The sequence below is a fragment of the Toxorhynchites rutilus genome, chromosome 2 (genome assembly GCF_029784135.1).
Source record: "Toxorhynchites rutilus septentrionalis strain SRP chromosome 2, ASM2978413v1, whole genome shotgun sequence".
Lineage (NCBI taxonomy): Eukaryota > Metazoa > Arthropoda > Insecta > Diptera > Culicidae > Toxorhynchites > Toxorhynchites rutilus.
Window position 1 is genome coordinate 336,022,535 of NC_073745.1, and position 16,969 is coordinate 336,039,503.

General features: G+C 36.8%; 1 protein-coding gene across 1 annotated transcript; it reads right to left on the reverse strand.

Annotated features, from left to right (window-relative positions):
- Positions 1-285: 285 nt before the first annotated feature.
- LOC129767123 (uncharacterized) lies at positions 286-2,602 on the reverse strand. The gene is made up of 3 exons (XM_055767744.1): positions 2,209-2,602; positions 1,280-2,101; positions 286-1,085 (listed from the first exon to the last, which is right to left on the reverse strand). The coding sequence occupies exons 1-3, from the start codon at positions 2,600-2,602 to the stop codon at positions 286-288; spliced, it is 2,016 nt and encodes a 671-aa protein (XP_055623719.1).
- Between the last annotated feature and the right edge of the window lie 14,367 nt (positions 2,603-16,969).

Here is a 16,969-nt window from a genome sequence, read left to right on the forward strand (position 1 = left end):
TCTTCGAGAATTTCTGTGGGTAGATCTGTGTTCGGTTTGTGGTTCAGAGGGGGTCAGAATCGAGATGATTGGCTCAACCAGGCAGGACCATGCCACCAGGATGCAGTGTCCTTCAGTTGTGTAGCATGCATCCCACGTGATATTACATCTGCAGGATTGTCGATCCCGGGAACGTGCGACCAGATACCATCGGCTGTTAAGTTTTGCACCTCTGACACCCGATTTGCAACGAACGTCTTCCAACGTGAGGGAACTGCATTAAGCCAATGAAGTGTAATCATTGAATCAGTCCAGATCCAGATCAGTCCAGAAAAATGATTTGGTAGTCAGTGGAACGCTGCATTTCACTTTAGTGTACAAGTGACTCAATAGAAGAGCCGACGATAGTTCCAATCTTGGAAGGCAAACTCGTTTCTGCCTTTTTGAATCTCCTAGAGGAGCTACTTTAGATTTGGCTGTCATCAACACTGATCGAATTCCATTTATTGATTCGGTTCTCAAATAAAGACATGCTCCGTATGCCTTTTCGGAGGCATCACAGAAGCCGTGAATTTCGATGACCGTTGGGGAGTCATTGCAGATTAACCAACGGGGTACGGAAATGCTAGAATCATCTTCCAAATTGTTGCGGAATTCGAACCAGTAACGCTGCTTATCTTCGTCCAAAGGATCGTCCCAGTACTTGGAGGATCGCCAAAGTGTTTGGATAATTATTTTTGCGAGAACTATAACAGGACCAATTAAACCGAGGGGATCATAGAGTCGTGCTGCATCCGAAATAACGATACGACGCGAGATGGATTTTGGTTGCGACCATTTAGGAACAGTGTAGCGAAATCTGTCAGAGGATGGTTCCCACTGTAAACCCAAAGTTTTGATGGGTAGAGGATTCGAATCTAGGTTGAATATCGAACGTTCGTCGTACAATTCCGATGGAATTTCGGAAAGTATGGTGGCGGAGTTTGATGCCCATTTACGTAAGCTGAAGCCGGCTGACTGCAACACATTTATTAAATCCTTGCAGAGTGTTTTTCCTTGTTCTTCGTCGTCTATTCCGCTCAACACGTCTATTCCACGTAAAAGTCCTTAGCGAGGACCGAAGCGGCTAGAGGAAATACTTCAGAATTTTGGTTCGATAATACTTGTAGACACTTGGTGGCCAAGTACGGGGCTGAAGCTGTCCCGTACGTCACCGTTGTTAGTTGAAAAGTGCGTAGCGGCTCTGTTGACGAAGACCGCCATAGTATTTGTTGAAGTGGGTAGTCTGAAGAGTGAATACGTATCTGGCGATACATCTTTTCGATGTCTGCGATGATTGCGAAACGATGTACTCGAAACCGGAGAAGTATGGAGAACAGATCGTCTTGGACGACTGGACCCACCATTAGAGCTTGATTCAACGAGATTCCGGTTTCTGTCCGACAAGAGGCATCGAAAACTACCCTCAGTTTGGTGGTAGTACTGTCTGTCTTTTCAACACCGTGGTGCGGTAAGAAATAGGTAGGATTAGATGATTTTGGTTTTTCTACGTTTGTAATTTCTCTCATGTGATTCAACTTGAGGTATTCGTCTATGAACGCTGTGTACGCCTTTTTCAGCGCAGGCTGCGTATCAAGTCGGCGTTCCAAGGCAATGAACCTTCTAGTTGCTATCTCTTCACAGTTACCCAACTCAGTTAGTACCGAATGTCGTTTGGGAAGAGTAACCACAAATCGACCAGTGTTATTGCGAAACGTTGTAGCTGCAAAATGCTCTTCACACAAATTTTCGTCGACGGAATGCGTGCTATCAGACCAGCAAGATTCCATTTCCCAGAATCGGGACAACTGAGCATCAAGCCCATCGCTGCTGCATACATGAGCCACTATAGGGGCTCGGGCTGGATGTGAGTCATTGCCAACCTTCCCTGATACCACCCAACCGAGGACCGTATTTTGAAGGATCGCCTTTTCCGGAGTTATTCTGGAGCATCCATCAAGTAATAAGTCGTAGTATTTTTCCATACCTATGAGTATGTCTATCGGTCCAGGTTTGTCGAAATTTGGATCTGCTAGGACAATATGTGGAGGAAGATTCCAAAGCGAGATGTCGATATTTTTAGCTGGTAGATTTTTCGTAAAACATGACATGGTTCATTCATAACAAATTCTGTGCAGTGGGATCCCATTCGAACAACGACAGTATGATGCGAAACGATAATTGAGTTGCCTACACCACCGATCTCCTGACGATCGGGATGGCGGCGCAACTTAAGCTTTTGAACGAGGTTCTCGGTAATGAGAATCAACTGTGAAGCAGGATCTAGCAATGCTCTGGCCCACTGCATTTGACCGTTAGAATTGTAAACCTTCACTATCGCTGTTTGTAGTAACACTGTTGCTGGAACTTTCCGATTTGTTCCAACCATTGTGGTGGAAGCGAGGCTAGAGACGGTGGCAGAGGCTGATGGCGTTTGGGTTAGCGAAGACGATACGGAACGTTGTGAGGATTGGTTTGAAGAATTAGGTTGTGCTTTCTGATTCGTCGGTGCGATATTCTGAACGAGAGGTGTTGGTGGTTTCGACTGAGTAGGTGGGCGATCATTGGAGGGTTGGTGAAGCATGGTGTGGTGTTTTTGATTACAGACTCTGCATGAACTGGACGTACAATTTCGAACTAAATGAGAAGGCGATAGACAATTGATGCAGAGGTTTTTGCTCTTGACATGCTCAAAGCGTTGCGATATCGATAATTTTAGAAAAACTTCACATTTGAATGGCGAGTGTGGAGATTTGGAGCAAAACGGGCAGGTGTAATTCGTTGGATTGGTGATGGTGTAAACGTTATTGAGCCTTGATTTTAGTGATCGTTTGTGTTCAATCTTGTGAGACTCCTGGTAACGAGAATTCGATGTTGGCAACGATTGTAGAACCGCAAGGTGGGTTTTAAGAAATGCGATTAATTCTCCGTAAGTGGGAACTTCATTTGATTTATTATGAGTTTCCCACTGTCTAAGCGTGGCGGCATCTAGACGATCACATACCATGTGAGCCAGGATAACTCTCCAGCCATCTGTTGGAACACCCATTTTATCGATCATGCAAAGATTGCGTTCAAAGTCATCTATTAATCGCATGAGGGATTCATAATTTTCCTTTCTCATGGATTCTATCGCAAACAGCGATTCAATATACGTTTTCACTATGAGCTTTTTATTGTCATATCTTGATTCCAATAAACTCCACGCTACTGAATAGTTAGCGGCGGTGAGCTCGACCGATTCAATCACCTTCCTAGCATCCTTCGCCAAAGATGCCACCAGATACGAAAACTTATCTATTTGGGACAATTGGCTATTCCCATCTATGAGCGACTTAAAGGTATCTCTAAAAGTTATCCACTCTGAGACCGAACCTTCGAATGTGGGAAGTCGAATTTCTGGTAACCTAAGACAGCAGAAACTATTGATTGGTCTACACTATCAGGCATCACGTTCGTTTTACGTAATTCGGTGGCGAGAAATGGCGTAAATATAATCATTCTCGAATTGTTGTCGGATACTGCGATTCACCTCTTCACTCTTGATGAAAGTTTCATCTTCTGAATCATCATCCGCTTTCTCACTTGATGATATTTCAATCTGAAGTCGATTCGATTGGAAATCATGATAAAGTGTTTCAACTCGCTGCTTCCATCCCTCCAGTTGATTCTTGTCTCGATTACTATTGTAATTCTCGATGTATTGTTTCAAATTGGTCATTGTGTTTAAGTAGAAACGCTCCTGGCGACTAAGCGTTCTCAAATTCGACATGTTCGGTAATTGGCGATTTGCTTTGTTCTGTTTTCGTAATCGATTTTTCTTGTATTAGTTAATGACCAATTTGTACAACACCAGATAACACCATGCAACAACACAACCAACTAATCAGGGATGAATGCTGGCGATCGAAATCGTCAGGTTAATCAAATGGATCGCTTGATAAATGATATAACGTGTCACGATTAAAACGCTTGACCTACTCTTTATTTCACCACTTATTTTCTCGTAATATTCTTCTTGAAATATGCAAAAGCATGCAGTACTTACGTACTCTTCTTCTGACGTCCGTTACGATTACCTCACAGCTTCCTTCAGATGATTTGATCGCAGCTTCCTTTTGATGGTGAGTGCTTAGATTCGCACACAATGCACGCAGTAACCCAAGCCAACTCAAGCCTTGTCTAGCACACGCGTCTAATTATGCGGGATCACAACGATGAAACAATACGATGAGTAATCGGAATTTGTTTGCGCAGGTTCGTTTTAGCACGTTTGTTTGAATAGATCACAATTGGCGGATACAGTTCACTTTTTGTCATGCCGCTTGGCATACGCAACGAAAGTTCCTTTTTACAGGTTTGATTAACTTGTTCACACAGTACTTGAATGCGAAAGTCACTACTAGAAATCACTCGCGAATCGACAGTAACAGCGACTGATCCGGTTCGAAGGACCAAAACTTTATGTATGAGTAATTTCTAAGTCCGGGTTTATTTCAACTAATTTTAATTCCGATATAATAATTTTATTTCTGATATCACAACACAGATGAGACACTTTCGATGATGTTTTACGCTATCTAACTTGAAGCAGAGTAAGAGAGTGTGCTGGATATCTCATCGCTTTATATAGGGCAGATTTTCTGGATTTGCTTCTATATCCTATCCTTCGAGACAATACGATAGGGATTAGATGGGAATGACCTACGCTAATCCTCTTGTTTTAAATGAATTGGGTTTTGGGTACATACAATGCTTATAATTGTTGTATGGAATGATACTGATGTGGCGTGTGCCGCAATATATAGATACAATGCATAATAACGTGACGTGTGCCGCAACAGAAATATTTTCAATGTATATTTTTTAATTTTTCAACTGCTTATTGACCATTCTTCATTGAGTGTCTAGATGGCTTTCAAAATGTTTGCGGGAAAAAACTACCACCCCTATTCTGTATTTCGATCGACTTGATAAAATTCCATTCTGTATTCCGTTCAAGTTGTTCTTGCATTTCGTTCAATCTGTTTCTCTTCGAACATTAAATGGGCAAAGAATAGGGAATGCAAAATTATTTCTCGAACGAAATAATGGTTTCGAACGGAATACAAGTCCGACGGAATGCAGAATCGGTGTATACATCAGAAAACTCACGACTCATTGATTTTTTTCACTAACCTTGCCCGAAAAATTATTTGTATTGCTCTTTGGGTCTCCTGCGCTAAAATCCTCATCAAAACATCACTTATCAAATTCAAACAGTTTACTAAAGAACAATTAATCAGACGCTGGGCCGATCCTCCTTTTTTTTTAAATTTGCACATTTTTGGTGCAAATGCCCGATTGAAATAAGTTTTTGAGAAATCAATTAATTTAATAGCAAAGTTAATTGATTCTTCAAAAACATGAAGAAATGTTTAGCCCATTTCAGGCCAAGCGTTCGAAAAATCGAACAGCATCTTCGATAGTTGTTCATGGCTTTGGAAAGCTGCCATATGGTAAGGTTTTGGCATCAAATGATAGCTCAATTTATTAGATATAACTTACCATCAATTTCATTCGATTTTGTATAACTTTATTGGACAATAAATTCAGATTAAAGCAACTATGTGCGTAAAGTACATAACCTCACACAACCTAATAAAAAACGGTGACCGGAATAAATCGCCACAGTAAACAACTGCAACAGAAACAACCGCTTAGAAAAAGTGTAGTAGGCTAGAAATATTTGGCGCGGGAAAAACATCATGTGCCTCACATTTCTATTATAAATTTATTCTCTTGTTCTCGTTTTTCGAAATTTATTCTGAGGACAATGTAATGGGGACGAAGTCCCCATTTGGCGAGGATAAGGAATCGAGGCGGCCCATGCCGCCAAGATGACGCAATCCGAGTCCACCGCCGACCCGCCGTCGGAAGCGGCGGTGTCTCGCACGCAAACCTGGGATCCACTGATTGCCCGGTTAGTTTGAAACATAGGATACGATCCTTTAGCAATGTCCGACCGAGCTCTAGCGAGCGTCGGACGGTATACGTCTGCCCGGGGCGTTACGTTTGCCTGGGGCGATACGTTTGCCCGGTTAATTCTTGTTTTGAAATACAATACCGCGCCACAATATTTATAGCCTACTACACATTTTATAAGCGGTGGTTTCTGTTGCAGTCGTTTTCTGTGGCGATTTATTCCGGGAACCTAAAAAACATAGCCTTCTAAAATGAAAAAATATTTAAACTTTCTTACAGTATTACTTTGATAAAAGAACACACATTGTGATGTTGAAAAAAAAACAATTGGGTTGAACCTCCTACAGGATCATAAATGTAAGTTTTAGCCATTGTTTTTGTTTGGCGATTTTTCGGTTTTTTGTCATTTTCCGGAAAACCGAAGAACGGAAAAAAATATTTCTTGAAGATTTGGGTTTCTGTAACGCCAATAAACAAAATAACTCCAATGGAGTTCGTTAAAAAAAATAATTTTTACAGCTTCGTCGTTAATGGGTTAAACTGCTGAGAAAACTTTCTCATAAATTGAATAGAATATCGAATACTATTATATCTGTTTGAAATATTGTTATATACAAGTTGTTAGGTAACTGATCCGAAATATTTCAGGTGATAGAGGATCGTATTTGATGAAAAAAATCTTCCACACTTATGGTCAAATCTCATCTATGAAAGAGTTATTGAACTATCCTTGAGACCGTTTTTTGCCTTAAACTGACTTTAATTCAAAAATTACGCTGCTTAGCACGATTCAATTGCTTTTATTTGAGAAAATTGTGCATAAATTATGTTGTGAATCATTTAAATTTTGCAAGATAAAAAGAAGGATAACAATTTAGTGTCAAAGAAAGAATTGTAGAATGGTTGGACAGCTTCAATTTGGTTGATAGAAACAATTCAGTTTATCGTGCATTTGAGGAAAATCCAGTTTATCATGCATATAAACATATATAAGCACAAAAATTTAAGTTTCATCTTTACCTCTAAAAGTTAGTTGGTTCCTTTAATTCAAATGTTTTACAAATACATTCTACGCAAAATTTTCTTATCTTTTAAATGAGTTGCATAATTATTCTGAGTAGCGTACTTTCTAAATTGAGAATAGACCAAATGCGTAGAATTTTTTCATCAAATATGATCCTTTATCACCTCCTGAAATATTCCGAATCAGCTACCTAATTCCACGTATATTTTTATCAGAACACAGGTAGTTGTATTTAAAAAAAAATTTCTTGCTGTCCACGTGGACTCGATCAATACCCCCTCCCCCCTCTCCGTGGACAAGCGGGGACATTGTTTTAAAAAATTTCGGACCTGTGGCACAAAATGGTCAAAAAACCAAGTTTTGAATAAATTACGTGTCATCCAAGCGTTCTTGGATGTTGTGTAGAAAACAGGCAGCTCCTTCATATTCTTCAATGATCGAGGATTAAGATAGTTCCCGATGACCATCAGAGGTAACTTCAATGTACCGTCCATGTTAGAACATGGCATAAAAGTCAAACGTTCTTTGATAGTTTTCTTTCCTGGTGCCCCTACTGAATCTTTATCAACGTAAGTATTTGTGGGAGTGCTTTTAAAATATAGACCGCTCTCATCGGCATAAAAAATCTGACTCGGGCATAAGTTTCTTATTTGCATTTCTGTAGAGAACTTCTTGATGTAGTCCTCAATTGCAGCCATATTGCCGGGCAATTTTTCGCCCGTAATTTTGAGTAGGCGAATTTCATATCTCTTGATCTTGATGAACAAGCTAGTTACCCAAAGGTGGATGAAGTATTGTACCTTTGGTTTCTGCAACAAAGACAACGCCACATTCCGGTGAGCCAAGAAATGCTCCAAATTCAATCAGTTAAATTTTTCAACGAATTGGTAGGTGAGTCTAATTTTGGAAGTAGAGGTTACACTTCCAAAATTAGACTCACCTACCAATTCGTTGAAAAATTTAACTGATTGAATTTGGAGCATTTCTTGGCTCACCGCAATGTGGCGTTGTCTTTGTTGCAGACACCAAAGGTACAATGCTTCATCCACCTTTGGGTAACTAGCTTGTTTGAAGTTTTTGCGGTGTGCTGTGAATAAATCGAAAAAAAATTTCGATTTTTTTTTATAAAACTTTAAATTCCATACCAATGTTTCCATGAATGGTTGCAATATTGTTCATTATCTTAACTTTAGATTTTCGAATAGTGTAGATGATAGATCGTGTGCACCCGTGGCCGAGTGGTGAGCGTCTCACATTATCATGCCGGGTGTTCGGGTTCGATTCCCGTTCTGGCCGGGGGATTTTTTCGTCAAAGAAATTTCCTTCGACTTGCACTGTGATCACGCGTATTCTAGAGCTTGCCCCTCGGAATACATTCAAGGCGTGTTATTTGGCTTAGAAAATCTCAACTAAGTATTAATAAATGACGCTAGTTAATGCATACGTTGAGATGGCAAAAGTTCCACAGGGAACGTTAACGCCATTCAAGGGAGATGGTAGATCGTGATCTAATGCGGTACTTTTCATTATCTCTTGAACTGCAATTCCATTCTCCAGATCATGGATAATCTTCACTTTATCTGTCAGAAGAATGCCCTTCCGGTTCTTCTTTTCTTTCGAGACTATATCAGTGTGTTTAGAAACCGTTTTTACCATTAAACTATTACAAATCCAATTTGAGTAGCTACGTGAAGTTACTTCCGATATAATACGTCAAATCAATGGCTGGTTTATTCGCAAGTATTCGCAAGGATATGATTCCCAAGTTAAGGTGTGCTGCAAATTTAGCTGTCTTTGCCACACCTACCTAACTATGGCAGATCTATGGAATTAGGTGCGCCAGTTTGGTCACTAAGTTGTTTAGGTGAGTGGTTTAAAACAGTACGGCAGAAAGTGGAAGAGGGATTGTTTATCTGAAATGTTGAATAGAAAGAATGATCCCAAGAGCCTGAATGAATTATGCACTCTCTCAATAATTTCAGTAGTATTGCATCATAGAATGTTTTCTTGAATAGATTTCACAAATCGTGCACAAGCGTACTATGTTTTGTTTGCAAAGAATCAGTATATTTTCAAGATGATTGTAGAATGGTACGAAAAAGTTCATTTTTATTCATAATATTTATTTTAAAAGTGTGTTAATTTCATCTTGAAAATCCATTATAACTTTCTTTTCCAAATGGCGCAACACGAAGTTAGTGTTGTCAACGCAAATAGGATAGACGAAATGCCGAGCAATATGTACCATTCGGATGAAAAAATGAATTTGAAAAAAAAGTGTCCGTAAAATCGAGGTATACCTGTAATGAAAACATTTGCAAAACATTTTTTGCTATTCGTTTTTATTTTTGCATGTATTTTTCTTTTATTGAATAAAAAAGAAGAATTTAATTTTTGATTAATCCCCTTAAAGTCAGAAAACACCTATCTCGTATGAAAAAAAAATATCCAGATTCTCTCAGAAGGTGATAGAAGATCATATTTGATGAGAAAAATCCTTCTACGCATATATTAGAATTTCAACAATGACAGAGTTATAGAACTTTTTTTTTTGTTTCGGACTCTGTTACCTCAAACTGGCTCTACATTAAAAAGTACGCGTCGGAAGACAATTCTGTTGCTTTCATTTGAAAGATGAGAAAAAATATAGCACAGGATATAGCAGTGGAACATCTAACTTAGTGGATTTTAATAACATTTTGGAAGTGAAAAACTTAAATGTTAATAATTTTTTATGCGTTATTGATAATTTTACCCTAAAAAATAATATTAACACTAAATTGTTCCCATCAATTAAAATGAAGCTCTCTATTTTCTCAACAAATTGTTTTTTAACACATCTTTCTTAATTTGGCTGCAATATCGATATAAACAATTCCTGGGGGAAATTCAGGCAAAACCTTCAAAAATCACGATTTTTACCCCACTTTAATTTCACCTTAACGTTGAAAGGTTACATTTCTTCTTGAAATAAGTCATATTTGACATAAAAAAATATATTTTTTTTCAAAACTGTATATAATCGAGTCCAAAATTGTATATAATCGAATTACATATAATCGAGTCCGACCTGTATTGAAGTAGTGTTTGGAATATGAATCAAGTGTCTACGCATGATTCAAATTCCGAACACTTCATTTTCAAATGTAAATTTACTAAACTTTATTGTTATAAATAATTGAATAATCAAAATCCTGAAATTATTTGGGTTATAGCCTTCATTTTTACATCATTTACATGTATCGATACAGTCTATAATTTATTAGCAAATTTTATCAAAAACAAGCATCGTTAATTTTTTAGCTTTGGTAGTTTTTTCAACTATTTTGTTTGTTGTTTTCATGTTAAGTTTTAGAAATGGTAGAGATCTACAATAAATGAATGAAATAAAATGATATTTGATGCAGAAATTTTCATTAAAATTAGTGTTCGGAATATGAAACAAGTTTCTACGCATGATCCAAATTGCAAACATGTGAATTTACTGAACTTTAATGTTATAAATAATTTAATATTCAAAACCCTGACATTATTTGGGTTAAAGACTTAATTTTACCATCATTTGCAGGTATCGATACCGATATAGCGCCATTGCACAATGGTCCAGGAGATGCATTTAAGTGGAAATTTGCATCTAGAACTCGACAGTTATTCTCTAGACAATAACTGTCTTCGACAAAGTTGTCGCACATGATAGAGCGCTAATTTTGATGTTGTCAAAACTAGGGTGACCAACAATTACGAAGAAATAAAAATTCTAACTTTCTTATCTTCATACATAGACGTAAACATAGCTCTACAGTGTTATTGCTCCAGTTATTTAAGAAAACTTTCTAAAACAAAGTTTTTTTTATCTCTTGAAATAACCGATATAGTGCTTTTTTCTAAGTTGCGTTAAGGTCACCATCAAAAAAACTGTTTTTTTTTTGTTCTAACTTTTAAATTGCAAATTTTACACGCAAACTGTCTTCAGAAGATTTTTGGAGCTTACTAAGAGAAATATTTTGCGATGCTGAACTTTCTCAATATCTCAACTCTACTCAAAGTTATCGATATTTCTTCCCAAAAAATACGCTCTCTTAATTCGCTTGTCATTCTTTTTGGGGAAAATATAAAAAATGTTCGTTGAAGGCATTTGAAAGAGAATACATAATGTGAGATTTCCAAAATTATGTTATTTTTTGTATTTGAGTAAACTCAAAATGAATTTTTGGGTGAAAACCCGTCAATAACTTTGAGTAGTATTAAGATATTGACAAGTTCTGCATAGCTAATTGTTGGTCAGGATGAGCTCTAAAAATCGTTCCAAGACAATTTTGATGTAGAGGTTGAAATATAAAAGTTAGAGCAAAAAAACTCGTTTTTTTTCCATGGTGACCCTAACGCAACTTAGATAGAATACAACTCTATGGAAGATCTATATTCTCTAGACAAAAACTGTCTTCGACAAAGTTGTTACATTTCATAGGACGCTCATGTCATCGAAAATAGGGTGGCCGAAATTTTCGATGAAATAAAAAATCTAACTTTCTTATCTTCATAGATAGAGGCAAATATAGTTCGGCAATATTGTAGCCTCAATTATTTTAAGCAGCTTTGTAGAACAAAGTTTTATTCCATCTCTCGAAATATCCGATATAGCGCTTTTTATTCTAGGTTTCATTAGGGTGACCATGAAAGAACGAGGGTTTTTTTGCTCTAACTTTTGTATTTCAAATCCTATATCAAAATTGTATTAGAACGACTTTTGGAGCTTATTAAGACAAACATTATTTGATGCAGAACTTGTCAGTATCTTAATCCTACTTGAAGATAATGATGCTTTTTCACCCAAAAACTCATGATTTCAATTTTAGTGTGTAGTAGTTATGTAGAGTCAAGTATGCTCATTCGAAGGTTGTCAATGAATATGTTTATGTTTATCCCAAATAAAGGGTGTGTCACATCAAATTGCATCACGGAAAAAACGCTGTAGAAATTCGCCCAGTAGACCGATCCTTTTGAAAATTTTAGACAGTAAAATAGAAACTATTAAACAACTTTTGGCATTTTCTTTTTATTGATACTTCGAGCCCAAGCCCGTATGCTCGCACCTTCCTCTTTACCCCGTCCATAAGGTTCTGTACAACGTCAGGTTGTAGTTTTTTTTTAACAGAAATCCATTTTCTCTTGAAGTTCGCCTCCGATTTGACAACTTTTGGGTTCTTCCGGAGGGCCTGCTTCATAATCGCCCAATATTTCTCTATTGGGCGAAGCTCCGGCGCGTTGGGCGGGTTCATTTCCTTTGGCACGAAGGTGACCCCGTTGGCTTCGTACCACTCCAACACGTCCTTTGAATAGTGGCACGAAGCGAGATCAGGCTAGAAGATGGTCGGGCCCTCGTGCTGCTTCAATAGTGGTAATAAGCGCTTCTATAGGCACTCCTTAAGGTAAACCTGCCCGTTTACCGTGCCGGTGATCACGAAGGGGGCGCTCCGCTTTCCGCAAGAGCAGATCGCTTGCCACACCATGTACTTTTTGGCAAACTTGGATAGTTTCTGCTTGCGAATCTCCTCCGGAACTCTGAATTTGTCCTCTGCGGAGAAGAACAACAGGCCCGGCAGCTGACGAAAGTCCGCTTTGGCGTAGGTTTCGTCGTCCATTACCAGGCAATGCGGCTTCGTCAGCATTTCGGTGTACAGCTTCCGGGCTCACGTCTTCCCCACCATGTTTTGCCTTTCGTCGCGGTTAGGAGCCTTCTGAACCTTGTATGTACGCAGGCCCTCCCGCTGCTTGGTCCGCTGGACGAATGAACTTGACAAATTCAGCTTATTGGCGACATCCCGGACCGAACTTCTCGGATCACGTCTAAACTGCTTAACTACGCGCTTGTGATCTTTTTCACTGACGGAGCATCCATTTTTGCCGTTCTTCACCTTCCGGTCGATGGTTAGGTTCTCGAAGTATCGTTTTAGTACTCTGCTGACCGTGGATTGGACGATTCCCAGCATCTTACCGATGTCCCGATGTGACAACTCCGGATTCTCGAAATGAGTGCACAGGATTAATTCACGACGCTCTTTTTCGTTCGACGACATTTTTCCAAATTTACGAAAAATTGACAGTGAAGCATGGCCAACGTGATCTATACACTCTTATCTGATTATAAGCGAAAGCTGAAGATATAATTCCTAAAAATTAAATTTCTACAGCGTTTTTTCCGTGATGCAATTTGATGTGACACACCCTTTAGAATGACACGTGAATGAAGAGAGCGTATTTTTTGTGAATAAATAAATGTGAATAATATCAATAACTTTGAGTAGGGTTACGATATTGACAAATTCTGCATCACAAAATGTTTGTCTTAGTAAGCTCTGAAAGTCTTCTGAAGAAATTTTGCATGTAAAACTTGCAATAGAAAAGTTAGAACAAAAAAAACCTTTTTTTATGGTGACCCTAACGCAACTTAGAAAAAAGTGCTATGTCGGTTATTTCAAGAGATAGAAAAAAAATTGTTCTACAAATTTGCTTAAAATAACTGGGGCTAAAACATTGCCGAACCATATTTACCTCTATCTATACAGATAAGAAAGTTAGATTTTTTATTTCATCCAAAATTTTGATAACCCTATTTTAGACAACATCAAAATGAGCGCTTTATCATATGTAACAACTTTGTCGAAGACAATTTTTGTCTAGGGAATCACCGTCGAGTTCTAGATGCTAATTTCCACTTAAATGCACTTCCTGGGCAATTGTGCATTGATCCCGAGACCATGTAAACTATATGAAACAAACACAATCAGTAATTACAATTATTTGTATTTTTTTTTTTAGTATTTGTAAATCAAGTGGCTTTTACATGTACATTGGGGTCAAAATCATGATTTTTGAAGATTTTGGTTGGATTTTCACCAAGAATTGTTATATCGATATTGCTGCGAAATTAAGAAAGATAGAAGTTGGGTGTTAAGTAACAAATTGTAGAACGGTGAGCGAGGTTAAATTTAATTGATAGAAACAATTAAGTTCAATATTAATTTTTAGGATAACATTAATAAATATTACTAACTCTTCCAAAATGTTATTTGAATCCAATAATTTAGATGTTTCACAACTATATCCTGTACTAAATTTTCTCGTCTTTCTAATTAAAGCAAAAGAATCGTCTTCTATAGCGTATTTTTCATGTAGCGCAAGTTTGGGGCAACAGAGTCCGAAACAAACAAAAAGTTCTATAACTCTCCCATTGTTGAAATTCAAACATATGCGTAAAAGGATTTTTTCATCAAATATGACTGTTACGTCAGCAAAGAAAGGCAACGCACTGATTCCTGTTGTGAGTTTTATTCAACTGCGTAAAACTACAAACTAATTCGGCATTAATTTCAGATAGCATTATAATTTCATTTTTTTACATTTCAGTGGCCCGTTCAATTGGTTGGCCTTTCAATTCACCGTCGAATTTTAGGTTAAATCTAGATCCTAAGTAATTTGTAGGTTTAATAGTATAATTAGGCTCTAGCGTAAGATATTAATACAGGTAAACTTCGATATAACGTACATTTCACTTTCAAAATTGTACGTTGTATCGAATTGTACGTTATATCGAAGCATAATAAAGTACTCACAAACGTAGTCTATAATACATTATTGTGTTGCTGTTTTAGTAAAGTTAATGAATAACTTCAATCAGTAGACGAAGCCAGCCTGTCTCATGATGTTTCCCTTCGTACTGTTGATTAAAGCTTGATTCATTTAGAATCCGGAATCACAAAACCAGCCGTATTTCAGGATTGATTGAAGGTACAAAACTTGTTTTAGCATCACAATACAGATAATTCATTGTCCTATCAGAAAAAAAATTGATCAAAAATGTCGTTTACACTTTGGAAATGTGTACGTTATATCGAGGTAAAATGTACGTTATAACGAGGGTACGTTATATCGAAGTTTCCCTGTATAAGTAATTTTACATTATCTAGTTCGTAAGTAGGTTTAGAACTAGATTATAAGTTTTTGTCAAATTTCGCCTGAATTCTACTATACTTTATTTTTTTTTGACTATTTCACTACACGTTAGTTCTCCTGTTGTTCTGGTTTGTTATGATAATTTTTCCTACAGCTTCTATACGTCACATTATCGCTGCTGACAACTTATCAGGAACTATTAGGACAACTTATCATCTACACTGAGAGAAAACGGTACACCACGATTGAAGATCTCAAGGTCGCAATTTCAATTCCATCATGAATTTTCCAGGTTATTAGCCGAAATGGCAATATTGCCAATTATTGACTTGTAAATCAGCCTGTCGTTTTAATTTTTCATTGTAAATACTTATGAATTTTGAAGTGGTCTTATAGAAACTGGACAGCTGAAATTATCATATTTAAGCACAATAAATAAACAAACAACTCTTTTGAATGGAATTGACGTTAAATATACTTTATTCTAAGCAGTCTACAATCTTGTTCAAATTTTAACTGTTTGTGTTGCTACGAAATAGAATCAGAGTGGTCTTATAGAAGTTGGACAGAGTGTCGGTGTAGTCAATCTCGAGATATTTGAAAAAACATTTCTAATTTATTGTCTTTTTCAATTTAACATTTTAATTTATATATTTATTTATTTTTCATTTTTTCATACAAAAACGAAGTCATGTAGAAAATTCAAAAAATGGGTACAAGGTGGTAAAACTATTTTTGACGAACTTTGTGGAACATCGAATTTTTATGAATTTTTGAAACTTGGAATTTGTGTATGGTAACAATACTTTTTGGGCACAAATTATGAATTCCAATGTGATTCAGAACAAAAAAGCTCTTCATCAATCTCCTTCTTGATGCAGCCATTCTCGAGATATTAAAAAAAATATTTTTAATTTATTGCCTTTTTTATAATAAATAGGCTCTTTTAATATGTTTGTCGCATTATACCGCCATGTTCATGAAATTTTATGAATTTGCTTTTAATTTTCAACAACTTTTCCAAATACATCTTTATGGTAAAAATATATGTTTAGGAATTACGTTGAAAACATTTGACGACATGTGGATTAATACAAAACGTAGCGATAATTTTAAATATCTCGAGAATGGCTGCATTTAGAAGCAGATTGATAAAGAGCTTTTTTGTTTTAAATCACATCAGGATTCATAATTTGTGGCTGAAATTTATTGCAAACATACAAAAACTCGAAGCTTCGAAATATCATAAAAATTCTATGTTCCACAAAGTTCATAAAAATAGTTTTACCAACTTGGACTCATTTTTTAAATTTTCCACATGTCTTTTATTTTATAAGAAAATTTTTTTAAAAAATTGAAAAATATGTATTTTAGATATTGCTAATTAAAGTTTTTTTGTAAATAAAAAAAGAGTACTAATTTTTTTTTCTCAGTGTATATTTTTTCACGTTTTGACTTCAATACTCTATAACTCTTTCTAAGACACTATTTTCCGATACGACTCATAGTTTTTGAAATATGAATTATCAAAGATTTCTCCCACTAAAATCGATATGCCATTATCAAAAGTTACACTCCAGTCAAAAAATTCCCAAATGCTGTGGAAAACTCATATTTCCTCCAACCCAAACGGAATACAAACTTTCGTTCGAATCAAAAATACATGTTTTTAAAATATGCATTTTCAGTTAGATTTCATTTGGTATTGCACAATTACAGAATTAGTGCCTGTACAATAACTTTCTACCAAGTAACCAGTCGATAAATTCCCATAAGTACTGCTAGCAAATGAACAAATTGAAGGTAGCGATCAAGGACAAACATCGTGATTTAGCCTATGTGATAGGCGTAATCTTCCCATCAGGCCAACGCAAAACTTCATTTCACTATAAATTACACAATAAAATATTTTGAAATCTGGCTGGGAGGTCCTATCTCACCAGCTAAACTAACCGGTTATTACAACCTCAGATTATCACAGCTTCAGGTCTGTGCAGAATCATTTTAAGG

Coding starts and splice junctions, on each gene's coding strand:
- LOC129767123 (XM_055767744.1), bottom strand. CDS start 2,602: ATGCTTCACCAACCCTCCAATGATCGCCCACCTACTCAGTCGAAACCA. Junction 2,102..2,208: donor TCAGGAGATCGGTGGTGTAG/GCAACTCAATTA, acceptor AAAATCTACCAG/CTAAAAATATCGACATCTCG. Junction 1,086..1,279: donor AAAGATGTATCGCCAGATAC/GTATTCACTCTT, acceptor GTCCTCGCTAAG/GACTTTTACGTGGAATAGAC.